Genomic DNA, 15,217 nt, shown 5'->3' on the forward strand with positions numbered 1-15,217 from the left:
ATTTTTGCACAAGCGTATAATTTAATAAAGCTTGCAACAAATTATCTGCAGACAAACTGAGACTTTCCAATGCTTGTGTACTTTCAGAAATTTTTTCTTGAAATTTTCGTACACTAAAAGCAGTCTCAGTCACTACTGGTGCATCTAAAATTTGTTTGAAACAAGTGTTTGCGAGTAACCTTCTATTCGTAAATTTTTCATTAAGAAGGTTCCAGGCAACTGAAAAATTTGTCGAGGTTGAAGGCAAATTTGCAATACAACTTGCAGCCGATCCTCTTAATTTTGTTTTTAAAATTCACATTTTATATGTGTCTGAAACATTTTGACAGACTACGAGTTGCTCAAACAATTCTTTAAAAGTTTGCCACTGAGCGTAATCTCCTGAAAAGATGGGAATATCTACTTGAGGCAGCGTAAAATTAGTAGCATTTTTTTGCTAATGGATTTTAATTTAAGTTTGTAAAATCTATTTCTTAAATCATAGAATTTACTCGTTAACTCATCATTTTCGTGCTGGCTAATAAATTCAAGCACAGTATCACGAGTTTTTTCTATAAGTCTCTCTATACTGTCTAGAGAGACTATTTCGTTTAATTCGCAGTCTTCAATATTCTTTTCTAATTCTGTTAATAAGAATTGAAGCCTGCGAACTAAACCAGGATTTGGAAGGCATTCCATTTTCCTGGGAGCACTATTTTCTTTAATAATAGCGACCAATTCGCTTAACTTGGCGTGCGCTGTCAAATAAAGCGTGCCTACCGAACCTTCTACGTCATTTTTAAAATAATTATCTTTTTTATTTTTGATTTTGGGATCTTTGGACAATTCTAAATGGTTTCGTTGAAAATCTGCCCATTTTTTGTCCAAACTATCCAGGAGTTTTTCCAAATTTATTAAATCTTCATTTATATCCATACTCATGGACTTAAAATGAAGTTTTTGCAGTTCTTCTGCTAATTTTATTTGGTTCTTCATTTTCCCAAAAATAAAATAAACAATTGTATATGAATTATTAAAAAAAAAAAAAAAAATTAAAGATGCTCTTACCTTGTTCAAATATGGATGTGGAATGTGTTGCTGTAAATTTGGTAAAATTTTTTTTTTTAATATTATTATAATATATATTATAAAAATATATATTAATGTTTTTTTTTTAACACTTTTTTTTAACACACTTTCACTTTCACTGTAGGATTTTGAGAACTTTTTTTTTTATATATTATTATTTTTTTTTTTTTACAGAATATTTCACTTTCACTCGCGTGTTCACCAATGTATTAAAATAAGACGCGTTTGGTTCGGATTTAAAAATGTACTCAGCTCTGGTTGCCCAGAGCTCCTTTATTTATAAAATTTCTTATCCTAATTTGTGTATGCACCACATGCAGAGTACATACAAGTTAGCAACACTAAAGTTAACTGCCATAAGCAGAATAATGCTGGATAAGCAATTAACCAAATAACATCCGGCACTCGCAGTCAAACTACAGCCAGGTTGACCAACAATAATGCAAGCATTGCAACAATTGCAAATCAACATCCGGCATTCGCGGAACAACGCGACACAAGTAAATAAGTTAATAGTGCTAGCATAAGTAATTTTTAAGTTATAAATAAGGGATAAAGAAAATTTGTAATTAGTCTTAGCAGAACGTTTGTTAATAAAGGTCATTTTGACAAAAAAATAATTTTTTTTGTCGTTTTAATGTAACCGGCAATAATTGGCGCCCGAGCTAAAGAAAAAGCTTGTTCGGTTTGCGAAAGTTAAAAGTGCCGTTAAAAAAAAGAAAAAAACGCCGCGAAAAAGACAAGGTTAGCCTTTAACTGGTGACAAGAGGTCTCACAGGCCGAGCTGATTAAAGGATAAAAAATAACCAACACATTAAGAGCGTGAAAAGGATAGGAAAATCCTTCCTGGACGCTCCAACGACACCGACACCGACAAGGAAAAGCAGCAAAAGCCTACAAAACAAAAACAGTGTGAGAAGGTGTACCTCAGTACAAACACGGAACAGGACAAATACACACTCATCGGTTTCGAGGATCATCATGAAGCTGTATATAGTGTAAGTAGCATAAGAAATATAATTATTAATAAGGAAAAACAGAAAGAAAAAAATTGTGAAAGAAAAGTTTAGAAAAAAAATTTGTTATTAATATTAAATAAATTATTAAGTGAAAGGAAAATTTTAATAAACTATTAAGCTACAGAAAAATTGTAAAAGAAACGTAAATTTTGCGAAAATCAAAAGGGAAAGATTTTTAAATTAATCAAAAACTTTATGCATTTATATTAATAAATCAAGAACCAAACATAATTATCGTTTTAGCTATAGTGTAGTATAAATATTAATAACCAAAAAATAAAATACGGCTTGTACAGCCAATAACATAAACTAAACTGAAAATAATATTGCTTAACTCTGCGATTCCGTAGCCAACTCAGGAGTTGACCGGACCCTCCAGGGTAAAAAAGCCCCCTTCCTAGAAGGGATAACAAAAAATATAAATATTCAAACTAAAATAGTGGTATAAAAATTTTGAAAGAAAAGATAATAATAAAATTTAAAAATGGCAAATCCAAACAATCTAATTAGACCCCCCGTACTTGGGATTAATCCTCCGGCTGCATCAACAGCACCGTCAGGCCCTAATAACACAATTCCGCCAGAATTGGCGAACATGATAAAAAACATGGTAACTTTAGCAATAGAGGCAAGTGTACCTAATGTAGTCCATAATATTCTTAATAATAAAATAAACCCGGTCATTACGGACCAAACAATAGACGAACAATTCCAAAACAACATGAATGAAATGGATAAGATTCCAGATGTTGTGAGATCCCTAAGAGAATTTTCAGGAAATGCCTCAGAATTTAGTTCCTGGAAAAAAAGTGTTGAACGCATTTTAAGAATCTACGAACCCTCAAAAGGGACACCTAAATATTTCGGCATTTTAAATGTCATCAGAAATAAGATAATTGGAAAGGCAGATATAGCCTTAGAATCCCTACACCCCCTAGACTGGACAGCAATCTCCCGCTGCTTAACCACTCACTACGCAGACAAACGAGACATAGGCACTCTAGAGTACCAAATGACATGTCTCATACAAGGACGAATGACAATTAACGAATTTTACCAAAAGGTATATGGACACTTATCTTTAATTCTGAACAAGATAGGATGTATGGAGATAGGAGAAGAAGCAGTCCACTTGTTAACGGAGAATTACCGCGCTAAAGCCCTCGATACTTTTATAAGAGGACTTTCTGGTGATCTTCCCCGGCTACTTGGCATTAAAGAACCAAAAAGCCTACCCGAAGCCCTCCATCTTTGTCTCAAATTAGAAAACCAAAGCTTCAGAGCTTCTCACGCTAATAACCAAACCTTTATCACACCATCAACTTCTCGTCAACAACTCATAAATCAGCAACAGCCACGACAGCAATACATCCAACCCAGATATCATCAACCATTAAACCCTCAAACTACATTCAAATTTTATCCTGAACTAGCTTATCTACCAAATCCCTTGACATATTCCAACCCACAAAACTACCATAGCAACCAACTAAACCTTAATCACCCTAACATCCAACAACATTCAAATCGGAATCCAAATCAATTTAGTCAACAATATCGGCAACAAAACCAGAATCTATATAATCCACAGCAAAACATTGCTCCTCCAAGACCCCCTAAACCACCTCAGCCGATGGACGTGGATGAGAGTATAAGAACAAGAGCCGTTAATTACGCAAATCGGCCAAAACCCCAAGAATTCGGTAAAAGACCATCAAACGCTTCAATGATACATAACCCCCTACAAAAAATGCAAAGAAACTTTCACATAAATTCTAACGAACCACCAGAGGACCAATACAACGAAAGCGTATACAACTACAATGACCAATACAACCACAATAACCAATACGACTACAATGAGCAAACATACAATGAGCCAAATCACAAGGACACAATTGAAGAAACACTCGACCTCACTGACGTACATTTTTTAGACTAAATAGCTCTTCGCTACCTTATTTCAGATGCAGGACGAAGAGCGGCGAAATAATGCAAATATTAGTAGACACCGGATCCAATAAAAATTACATACAATCAAGCTTAGTAGAAAAAGCAATAGCGAACAATACTCCTTTTCTAGCCAACTCAGTAGGCGGCAAAATAAAAATTACTCACCATACATATCTAAATCTTTTCAATTTGGAAAATTGCAAATTAAAATTTTTCCTATTGCCAACACTCACCACTTTCCATGCCATATTAGGAAACGATAGCTTAAAAGCACTTTCAGCAATCATACACACAAAAGAAAATTACATGGTAGTAGCAAATACGAAAATAATCTATCTAAGACAATATAGTGTACAGGACGTTAACGTAATAGATATCCGTGACGAACATATGAGTACAGTAGAAAAACATGCAATTAGGAGACTAGTACAAAAGCACCGAAACCTATTTTCGGAACCGGACGAAAAACTAACTTACACAACAAAAGTAGTTGCAGGAATTCGAACAAATTCAGACACGCCTATATACTCCAAGTCCTACCCTTATCCTATTAGCCTTAAAGAGGAAATTGAAAAGCAAGTAAATAAATTATTAGACGACGGTATCATACGACAATCAAGATCACCCTATAACTCACCTGTATGGGTAGTGCCTAAAAAAGAGGACGCGTCTGGCAAAAACAAATTTAGAATGGTTATAGATTACAGGAAGCTAAACGCAGTTACAGTTGCAGATAGGTATCCAATACCTGAAATAAATGAAGTTCTCTCCCAACTAGGAGAAAACCGAATTTTCTCTGTGATTGATTTAAAAAGCGGTTTCCATCAAATTCCTCTTAAGGAATCTGACGTGGAAAAAACAGCATTTTCAGTGAACAATGGGAAATACGAGTTCACCCGACTTCCGTTTGGTTTGAAAAATGCCCCAGCCATATTTCAACGGACGCTTGACGACATACTAAGACAATACATAGGCAAAATATGCTATGTATACATAGACGATATAATTATATTTAGTAAAGACGAAAAATCACACTCCGAACACATAGACACAATTTTTGATACCCTCAGTAAAGCAAACATGAAGGTTCAAATCGATAAATGCGAATTCTTCAAAAAGCAGGTCGAATTCCTAGGATTCGTTGTATCTTCCAAAGGAATTTCTACAAACCCTTCCAAAGTACAATCAATATTAAATTTTCCATACCCCCAGACGATCAAGGACTTACGATCATTCTTAGGCTTATCCGGATATTATAGAAGATTTATCAAGGATTACGCCAAATTGGCCAAGCCACTTACATCCCTTCTTAGAGGTGAGGAAGGAAGAATGTCGAAAAGAACCTCGAAAAAATCCAAATAAATCTAAACGAGGAAGCTAAATCTGCATTCAACAAAATTAAATCCACACTGACATCTAAAGACGTAATTTTACAATATCCTGATTACAAGAAAGAAGTTGACCTAACTACTGACGCCTCAAAGTATGCCATAGGCGCCGTTTTAGAGCAAAATGGCAAACCAATAAACTTTATATCAAGAACATTGAACAAAGCCGAAGAAAATTACGCAGTCAACGAAAAAGAAATGCTTGCCATTATATGGGCACTGAACTCATTTAGAAACTATCTATACGGTACAGCAAAAGTTGTAATACATACAGACCACCAACCACTTACATACGCTCTCAGTAATAAAAATAATAACTCCAAACTAAAGCGATGGAAAGCCATACTCGAAGAATACAACTATGAATTAAAATACAAACCTGGGAAAGCCAATGTAGTTGCAGATACATTATCCAGGCCTTTTGAAGTAAACTCCCTATCAGTTGCTACACATTCCGACGAAAGCTCATCACACAATCTAATTCCAGCAATAGAAGGACCCATAAATGCATTCAAAAACCAAATTTGGATCTCGTTAGCAGACGAAGACAGCTATCAGTTTAAAATACCATTCCCGACCTACCATAGACATATAATAACCAAACCCAACTTTTCAACAGAGAATTTAACTTCACTATTGAAACGATACCTTAACCCCTCAGTGATAAATGGTATATTTACCTCTGAAGGAATAATAGGGAAAATCCAAGAAATTTACCCACTTCACTTTAGTAATTAAAAAATTCGTTACACCCAAACAGAAGTAAAGGACATAACAAGCGAGGATGCACAAAACGAGGAAATATTAAACGAACACAAGCGAGCACGTAGGAACAGAGACGCAAATAAAAAACAACTAATACAAAGATGTTACTTTCCAAAGATGAAAGCAAAAATAGAAAATGTAATTAAACAGTGTAGAGTTTGCAAGGAAAACAAGTATGATCGCAACCCTAATAAACCACAACTATTAGAAACCCCAATACCTCAATACCCTGGAGAAATTGTGCATATAGATATTTACAGTACGGAAAAAAATTAGTTCTAACAGCAGTAGATAAATTCTCCAAATATGCTCAAGTTAAAATAATAGAGTCAAAATCAATAGAAGATATCAGAGAACCTTTACGACAAATACTTTTCGCTTTTGGTATACCCAAAACAATAGTTATCGACAACGAGAAATCTTTAAATTCAGCTTCCATACAATTTATGGTCGAAGACCAACTCGGTATTAAAATTTTTAAAACTCCCCCATACACAAGCACAGTTAACGGACAAGTAGAAAGATTTCACTCTACCCTGTCTGAAATTATGCGCTGCCTTCAAACGGAACGCACACACCGCTCATTCCAAGAACTCTTAGACCGATGTACATACGAATATAACTACACCATACATTCCGCAACAGGGAAACGACCTATAGAGACATTTTTTGGCAGACGTGTTACAGTAGACCCAGAGCAGTATGAAAATGCACGACAGGAAAATATAGAAACCCTTCGGAGAAGACAGGCAAAAGATTTAGAAAACCATAATAAAACACGGAAACCTATGAAAATATATACTCCTGGAGATGTAATTTATGTCAGAATAAACAAACGAATAGGGTCAAAACTTACAGCAAAATATAGAAAGGAAACAGTTAAGGAAGACAAATCCAGTGTAGTAATCACTGAAAAAGGACGGACGGTACATAAAAGCAACATCAGACAATAGTAAATTTTTTTTTCTTTTACTTTGCAGGTTTTTTGTGCACCTAGTGTACGCAGATTTTAAAATAATAGACTACACAAATTCACAATTAGCAACATTTGATACAGGATTGACAAGAATACAAACAGGAACCTACCGAATAATACATAAAGTAGACCTAGACGCATTTCAAATGACACTCGACGAAATGGACAACACTATTAAAACCAAGATAACATCAGAAAATCCCTTTCTACCCATCTTGATAAATGAATTAACCCTTACCCAAACTTACCTAAATAGACTCCGACCCAAAAGATTTAAAAAATCCATAGAAACAATAGGAAAAGTCTGGAAATGGATCGCGGGAAATCCCGATCATGACGACTTAGTAATTTTAGATAATCAAATAAATAATATAATAAACAATAATAATAATCAAGTAGTAATAAATAAAATAATTTTTGATAGGATAAATAATATTACGAGAGTATCAAATAAGATTTTAAAAACGGTACAATCTAATGAAGATGTACAACGCAATTTTGCCATAGAGTTAAAATATAAATTAAAGATTGTAAAAGAAGAAATTATTAATATTGATTATGCGATTCATTGGGCCAAAGCCGGAATCGTCAATTCGTATATTTTATCAAATGAAGAACTAGCATTAGCAAAATCCATTTTTATAAAAAATAACTTCACATTAAATAATGTAGAAGAATCGCTAGAATTTGCGAATATAAAAGTAGCCTCAAATGAAACAATGTTATTTTATATGATAGGAATACCATTAATAAACGAAGAAATTTGCGATTCAATTGTAATCAAACCCATAAAGAAAAATAAATATATTAATAAAATTCCCTATGAGGATATCGTAACATGTAGTAAACATAAGGTATTTGGAATAAAAACAAAATGTAATGAAAATAATCATATAAGAATTTGTAACTATAAGAATATGATAGATATTAGTAACACTACTTGTGTCCCGCAACTACTCAGAAGCGAACCAGCAGAATGCACTCAAATAAATAACCAGCACATACCATCGATAGAAAACATCTTCCCTGGCATCATATTATTAAACCAGTATAATGGCACAATTCAAATTGATAATCAGAAAATAAATCTTGTGGGATCATACGCCGTTCAATATCGCAATTCCACAGTTTTAATCGACAACCAAAAACACTCCTTTAATGAAATACTAACTAGCAAACCATTACCCGCAATCCTACAGTCAAATATCTCTTCGAACAAAGAGGAAGAAATTCTCAGCCTTGAGATGATGAAGGAACTCCACATAAATAACACCAATCATTTACAAACACTGCAGACAACCCACACAGCAGCTCTAATAACAAATTTTTCATTAGTAGTTATTTGCCTGATCAGTCTAGCAACAATAGGCACTGCACCAATCATAAGGAAGAATTGCAAGACAAAACTAATAGAACCATCGAGCTACAATGTAAACGTGAATGTGGCCAATAACAAAGAAGACACATCGGAAACTCCCACGTCACAAGTGCCAATAACCCTAATAGTTTGAACAAACGAGGACGTTCGTTTTTGACGGCGGAGGAGTTAGCAACACTAAAGTTAACTGCCATAAGCAGAATAATGCTGGATAAGCAATTAACCAAATAACATCCGGCACGCGCAGTCAAACTACAGCCAGGTTGACCAACAATAATGCAAGCATTGCAACAATTGCAAATCAACATCCGGCATTCGCGGAACAACGCGACACAAGTAAATAAGTTAATAGTGCTAGCATAAGTAATTTTTAAGTTATAAATAAGGGATAAAGAAAATTTGTAATTAGTCTTAGCAGAACGTTTGTTAATAAAGGTCATTTTGACCAAAAAAATAATTTTTTTTGTCGTTTTAATGTAACCGGCAATAATTTACACCAATCTTAATACTAATCTATTGTACATACCGAAGTATGTACACATATCTTAAACCTAAGTGTTCTCAACGGCATACACACTATTTCTTATCTTTTAATAGTTTAGGATCATTTCCTTTCCTTTACATTGAGTGCATTAAATATTGCAGTCCCTAATCAATATGCCTGTTCAAACATATTGAACAGGCTTATCTTCGCCAGTGTTGAGGCAGTACAAAGCAATACATAAACAACGCATAGAGATAAGTACATATAATACATTTATATGAGGCACGTATGCATTTATATGCAATACGTATGCACTCAACAATTAACAACAAAGATATTTACTTAAGATAACATATTGACTTAAGATATGTATTTAGGCAATTGAATACAAATGTGCATGTGCACTTGAAAACAACCCTATACCATGTAACATAAACAATACCCGAAATTATGTTATGTGTTAGCGATAATGCATACAAATATTTGACATATGAGATCCGTTTCTATACAGATTTATCTCATTTACAATTGTAGCCGTTAAGAACTGTTCAGAAATCTGAACATACTGCCCACGTTGAAGTGTTTACACTTCAAAATAATTCAAGTATTTATAAATCTTAGGCATGTTAATTACATTTTTAATTACAAGATTGGCTGATCGAACTCGTTATAATTTTTCTAATATAAACTATTTTTATTGTATACTTTTTAAATGTTTAATATAATTTTCATTTGCTAATATTAATAACTAATTTCTAAAAATATATCCTCCTATGGGATATACGTTCCTTGCTGCGTTGCAGATGCGTCGTAGGATTATTGTTAAGATTACACCACCAGCAATTAAAATATCCATGTATTAGGTGAGGAGAGCTGTAACCAAAATTCTTGCGTTGGCATAATATTGACTTCACAGTTAAGTGGTATGCCTGTTTTATTTTTTAATAATGACATCTCACAAGTCTGCGTATGTCCTACGTTAAAGATAGGATGCACTTGTGGACATATTGTCATTCTCACCATACGTTGACATCTGTACAACATTTCATCAGTCATGCTATAGAAAACCGTTTTATTTTCGTTGAAAATAATGTGACGATTTGTTTCCTTAATGCTGACGAAATACCCGTCATGTATTGTGGGGTATGGGTATATTGTGTACATATGGAGTTCTGTTTTGGCAACTAAAGGTATTTTTATATTAAACAATATAAAATCTTTAGTAACTTGGGCTGTTGTAGTGGCTATATGTCCGAGTTCAAAGGGGTCAGTATCAGGAAGCCGCAAGCTCTGGTCAAGATTATTTGAAATTAATTTTATTTGGGCTTCAAACTTTTTTATCGGCAACAGCCTTTCCATGAAGTTACCTCTAGAGTTCCAAAGGACGCTTATAATGTCTCTTTGAAGCATTTCAAAGGTCTCCATTGTTGTGCTGAGTTTGGTGGCTGTTTCAATAAATAACTCACTTTTCAATTGGTCATCGAGAATGGAACTCATTGAATAAATTGAGTCGTTCATTCTTTTAAAGTTATCCCAGTAAGCTTGATTTTGACGTTTTAAAACATCTAAGGTAACGTCTTCCACTGAAGATTGATTTCGCAATAATCCCAGCAAGTAGTTTTCGTTCTCCTTAGCCTTCTCTATTTTTTGCGTAAGAACTTCTGCATGCTCTTCATCCATCAGTCCAAACAAGGAGTGGTATAATGACCCTATAAAGGGTAACACTGACCTTGTCTTCCGTTGCATCCTCTCCGTGAACGCAATGATGTCGTGCAGCTGTTCAATCTCTAAATACTTGTTGTGCAGCTGCTGAGCCATTTCGTTCACTTTATCCTCTTTAAATATAGTTGAGTCCTTTAAATATTTCAACGAATTTGAAATTTGCTGTTTTTCAACCGAGTATTGAAGAAGATCGATGTGGACAATTATATCCCACGCTGTTCTAGTCAACCCAACAGGCCCTCTTTGTTCCAAAAATACTCCAGAACTATTCTTAAAATAACTTACATTTAAGCATTTTACAGATGGTAAAACTATAAGTAAGTTTAATAATGTTAAGATAAAGTTTTTATTTTTTATCCGAGTCGACCGCCTTGGTATATTATCATTTACTTCAATCGGATCATCTCTTGTTTTTTCTTCGATAGGAAAAGGACAAACATTGTGTATTGCTCTTTTTGATGTAAGATTGCTTGTCCTTACGTCTACCATTCTACATTTGCCATCTTGGCCTAAAATAACGTTTTCAATACGTCCTCTTCGCCACTGTAATGGTGGGATATTTTCTTCTTTAAGAAGTACCAAGGTACCAGTTTTGATATTTTCAAAAGGAACTTGCCATTTATTTCTTTTTTGCAGTTCATTTAAATATTCATTGGACCATCGCTTCCAGAATTCTTTTGAATTCTTTTCGACCGATTTCCAATGGTCCTTTAACCCTTGGTAACTTTGGTTGTAGTTCGTGTCAACGATAGTTGATAATGGTTCTCCTACCAAAAAATGGCCTGGTGTTAATACCTGGAGATCATTTGGATTGTTTGATAATGGGGTAATAGGTCTTGAATTAAGTACGGCTTCTATTTGTGTCATGAGTGTGGACATTTCTTCAAAAGTCATTATACCTTCAACTACTCGGAAAAAATGTTTTTTAACTGATTTAACAGCCGCTTCTCACAATCCTCCTACATGTGGAGATCTTGCTGGTATGTTTATCCAGGTTATTTCTCTTTGATTACAAAATTCTGATAATTCTGTTTTATGTGAGTCTTTCTGAAATAACTTAAAAACTTCGCGAAGACTATTGGCTGCTCCAATAAAATTGGTCCCGTTATCTGAATAGATTTTATGTGGGCAACTTCTCCTAGAAATAAATCTTTTTAGGGCACCTATAAAAGCTGCTGAAGAAAGATCTGAAACTATTTCTAAGTGTACTGCCTTCGTGGAAAAGCACACGAAGACACAGACATAAGCTTTATCAGCCTTTTTTCCACGTATTTTATGATGTATCCAAATTGGACCTAGGAAGTCCATTCCTACTATATAAAATAGACGCGTTCCTATTAATCTATCTTGCGGTAAGTTTCCCATTAACTGATGTAGGGGCCGAGGGTTTGCTTTAAAGCATCTATAACATTTATTTACAACTTTGCTTGCTAATTGTCTACCTCTTAAAATCCAAAACTTTTGCCTGGTTATTGCTAGTAAACCCTGTGGTCCAATGTGTAGATGTTTAACATGTATATGATTTACTAATAAACGAACAATTTCATCTTCATAAGGGAGAAGTATAGGGTGCTTAGCATCCTCTGAAAGATTACTACTTTGAATCCTACCTCCTACTCTTATAATATTATTGCTGTCCATAATTGGAGCTAAAGTGGCTAGTTTGGAATTTTTTGGAATTCGTTTGTTGGAATTGATTAGTTTTAGTTCTAAATCAAAGTATTTTTTTTGTATTTTACAAATTATGTAATTTAATGCTTTTCGTTTATAAAAAATTGTATTCATTAATGGTTTTTTCCTAATGATATCTATAAACTTAAATATGTTAGCTGTAACGTTTTGTAGAAATTCGAAACTATTTTTATTGTTTATATTCATTACAATTGTTTGTTTTTCGGTTAGAATCATAACAATCTTAGATTTCTTTATCTCTGGAATAATTAAATTATCATTGTTTACCTTTTGTTGGATTTTATAATTATTTGTATAAATAATTTCCGGTCCTCTTAACCATAATTTGCTGGTGATAAGTTCGCTTGGTGTAACTCCTCTAGAAATAATATCAGCCGGATTGTCTTTTGAGCCGATATGCCTCCAATTATTTATGTTGGTGTTAGTTTGTATGAAATTTAGTCTATTCGACATATATATCTGTAAACGTCCAGGATCTAGCTGTAACCAATTCAATACTATTGTGGAATCTGTATAAAAGTAAATAGAACATTTAAATTTCAAACTTTCTAAAATTTTTTGTATTAATTCTACTAAGAGAACAGCCGCACATAGTTCAAGCCGCGGCAATGTTATTATCTTTATTGGCGCGACTCGTGATTTGGCTGCAAGTATATTTACATAAGTTTCACCTGTTTGGTTTTCAGATTTTGCATAAACTACGGCCCCATACGCTTTCATCGAAGCATCACAAAAACCATGTAACTCAATATTTACCGGTTCATTGCATAAAATACGTCTGGATATTCGTATTTGATTTAACAATGGAAGCTCATCTTTGATTTTTAACCAAGTGTCCACTATTTCCTGTGACGGCTTTTCATCCCAATCAGTTTTTGATTTCCACATTTCTTGTAATAAAATTTTAGAAGTAACTGTGACGGGATTTACAAAGCCCAATGGGTCGAATAATTTGGAAACGTCTGAAAGAATGGTCCTTTTAGTAATTTTGTCGTTGCACTTCCAATTGCAAGTTATATGAAAGTGGTCGTCGAATGGAGTCCAAGTGACACCTAATGCTTTAACTTCGTTGTTATTTTCCTTATTCAAGTCAAGTTGATTTTCTCTGTCTTCAAGAGGAATGTTTTTTAGAAGTTCAATGTTATTGGAACACCATTTTCTAAGGTTGAATCCATATTTTCTTAAAATTATTTTGATATTGTCCTGGATTAACTTGACATCATCTAGATTATCTCCTCCTGTCATAAGATCATCCATATAAAAATCTACATTGATAATTTCAGCTACTTCTGGATAATCATTTCTCTCCAGTTCTGCAATTTTCTGCAAACATTTAACTGCTAAATAAGGTGCAGCTGCAGTACCATACGTAACTGTTTTAAGAGTATATGTTCGCAGTATTTCATTATCTTCATCGCGCCAATAGATTAATTGATATTTTTCATCCTCTGGGCGAATCCATATTTGCCTGAACATTTTCTCAATGTCTGCTGTGAAGACATACCTATGTTTTCTAAATCTCAGCAAAATATTAAATAAGTCTTCTTGCAACTTAGGCCCAGAATGCATTATTGAATTCAAGGAAACATTCTTGTCTGTTTTACAGGATGCATCAAAAACGACTCTTAATTTAGTAGTTGTACTATCTGGTTTCAGTACGCAATGGTGTGGTAAATAATATTTCGATTTAAACATATTAACATTTTTTATTTCCTCCATATGGCCCAACCTTATATATTCCTTCATAAATTGTTTATACTGCTCTTTCATAATTTCATTATTTTTAAACTTTTTCTCCAGAGAAAGAAATCTTCTTTTTGCTTGTAAAGAAGAGTCACCTAAATTTATATTTTCTTTTTTAAATGGAAGAGCTACAGTAAATTTACCATCTATAGAAATTTTAAAGTTATTATTAAAGTGCTCTTCACAATGTGTTTCTTCTTTAGTTTGATTAACACATTTATTTTCAATTGATTCTATTTCCCAAAACTTTTTAAGTTGATTGTCTATTTTTTCATCGAAATATGTTACAACACCACAGTGAACTAATTTGGAGCTTATGTTAGTTGATCCGTATATCAACCACCCAAACACACTGTTCTGCAGTTTGTAATTAACATTTTCGATTGATAATTTCTCTTCTTTTAAGAAATCAAAGAATATGTCCGCACCTAAAAGTAAATCAATTTTACCCGGAACACCAAATGAAGGGTCGGCCAGTTTTATATTCTCTGGAATTTTTTTTACTTTTATGTGTTCTGTGGGCACATTCGACACAATCTTTTCTACAACCATAGTGTCTAAATTTGTTTCGAAAGGATCTTTTAATGACTTTAAATGAAGATTAACTCTTTCATTTGTATTTGTCTTGTTTTGACCAACTCCTTCAATGGTCATAGATTCTCTCTTGGAAGGAAGTTTTAATTTAGTTTTTAGTTCTTTGGTTATAAGGTGAACTTGAGACCCACTATCTAATAAAGCACGTGCCTTTATTATTCTTCCATCACGACCTTTTATACCAACAATTGCTGTGGTTAGCAGAACATGTTTAGAATCATTTTTTAATTTATCATTTTTTGTATTTTTAATCACTGTGCTTTTTGCTTTAACGGATTTGTCTTTGTGGAGCCATAAATGATGGTTTCCTTGACATGTGAGGCAACTATCGCCTTTACAATCTTTTATATTGTGCCCTGTTTTAAGACATTTGGTGCATAATTTGTTTTTAATTACTGCATCCCATTTGTCTTGAGTAGACAGAGCTTTAAATTT

The 15,217-nt window shown here is 33.7% G+C and overlaps 1 protein-coding gene across 2 annotated transcripts in view; it reads left to right on the plus strand.

Annotated features, from left to right (window-relative positions):
- The first annotated feature begins 6,948 nt into the window (after nucleotides 1-6,948).
- LOC126765684 (uncharacterized) overlaps nucleotides 6,949-15,217 on the plus strand; it is a 142,047-nt gene continuing 133,778 nt past the window's right edge. For both annotated transcript variants that reach the window (XM_050483407.1, XM_050483406.1), the window contains exon 1: nucleotides 6,949-8,955. In XM_050483407.1, the coding sequence (XP_050339364.1) occupies nucleotides 7,316-8,680 (1,365 nt within the window). In that variant the 5' untranslated portion in view covers nucleotides 6,949-7,315 and the 3' untranslated portion in view covers nucleotides 8,681-8,955. The remainder of the gene's footprint in view (nucleotides 8,956-15,217) is intronic.

Source organism: Bactrocera neohumeralis, unplaced genomic scaffold (genome assembly GCF_024586455.1).
Source record: "Bactrocera neohumeralis isolate Rockhampton unplaced genomic scaffold, APGP_CSIRO_Bneo_wtdbg2-racon-allhic-juicebox.fasta_v2 cluster11, whole genome shotgun sequence".
NCBI classification, from domain to species: domain Eukaryota; kingdom Metazoa; phylum Arthropoda; class Insecta; order Diptera; family Tephritidae; genus Bactrocera; species Bactrocera neohumeralis.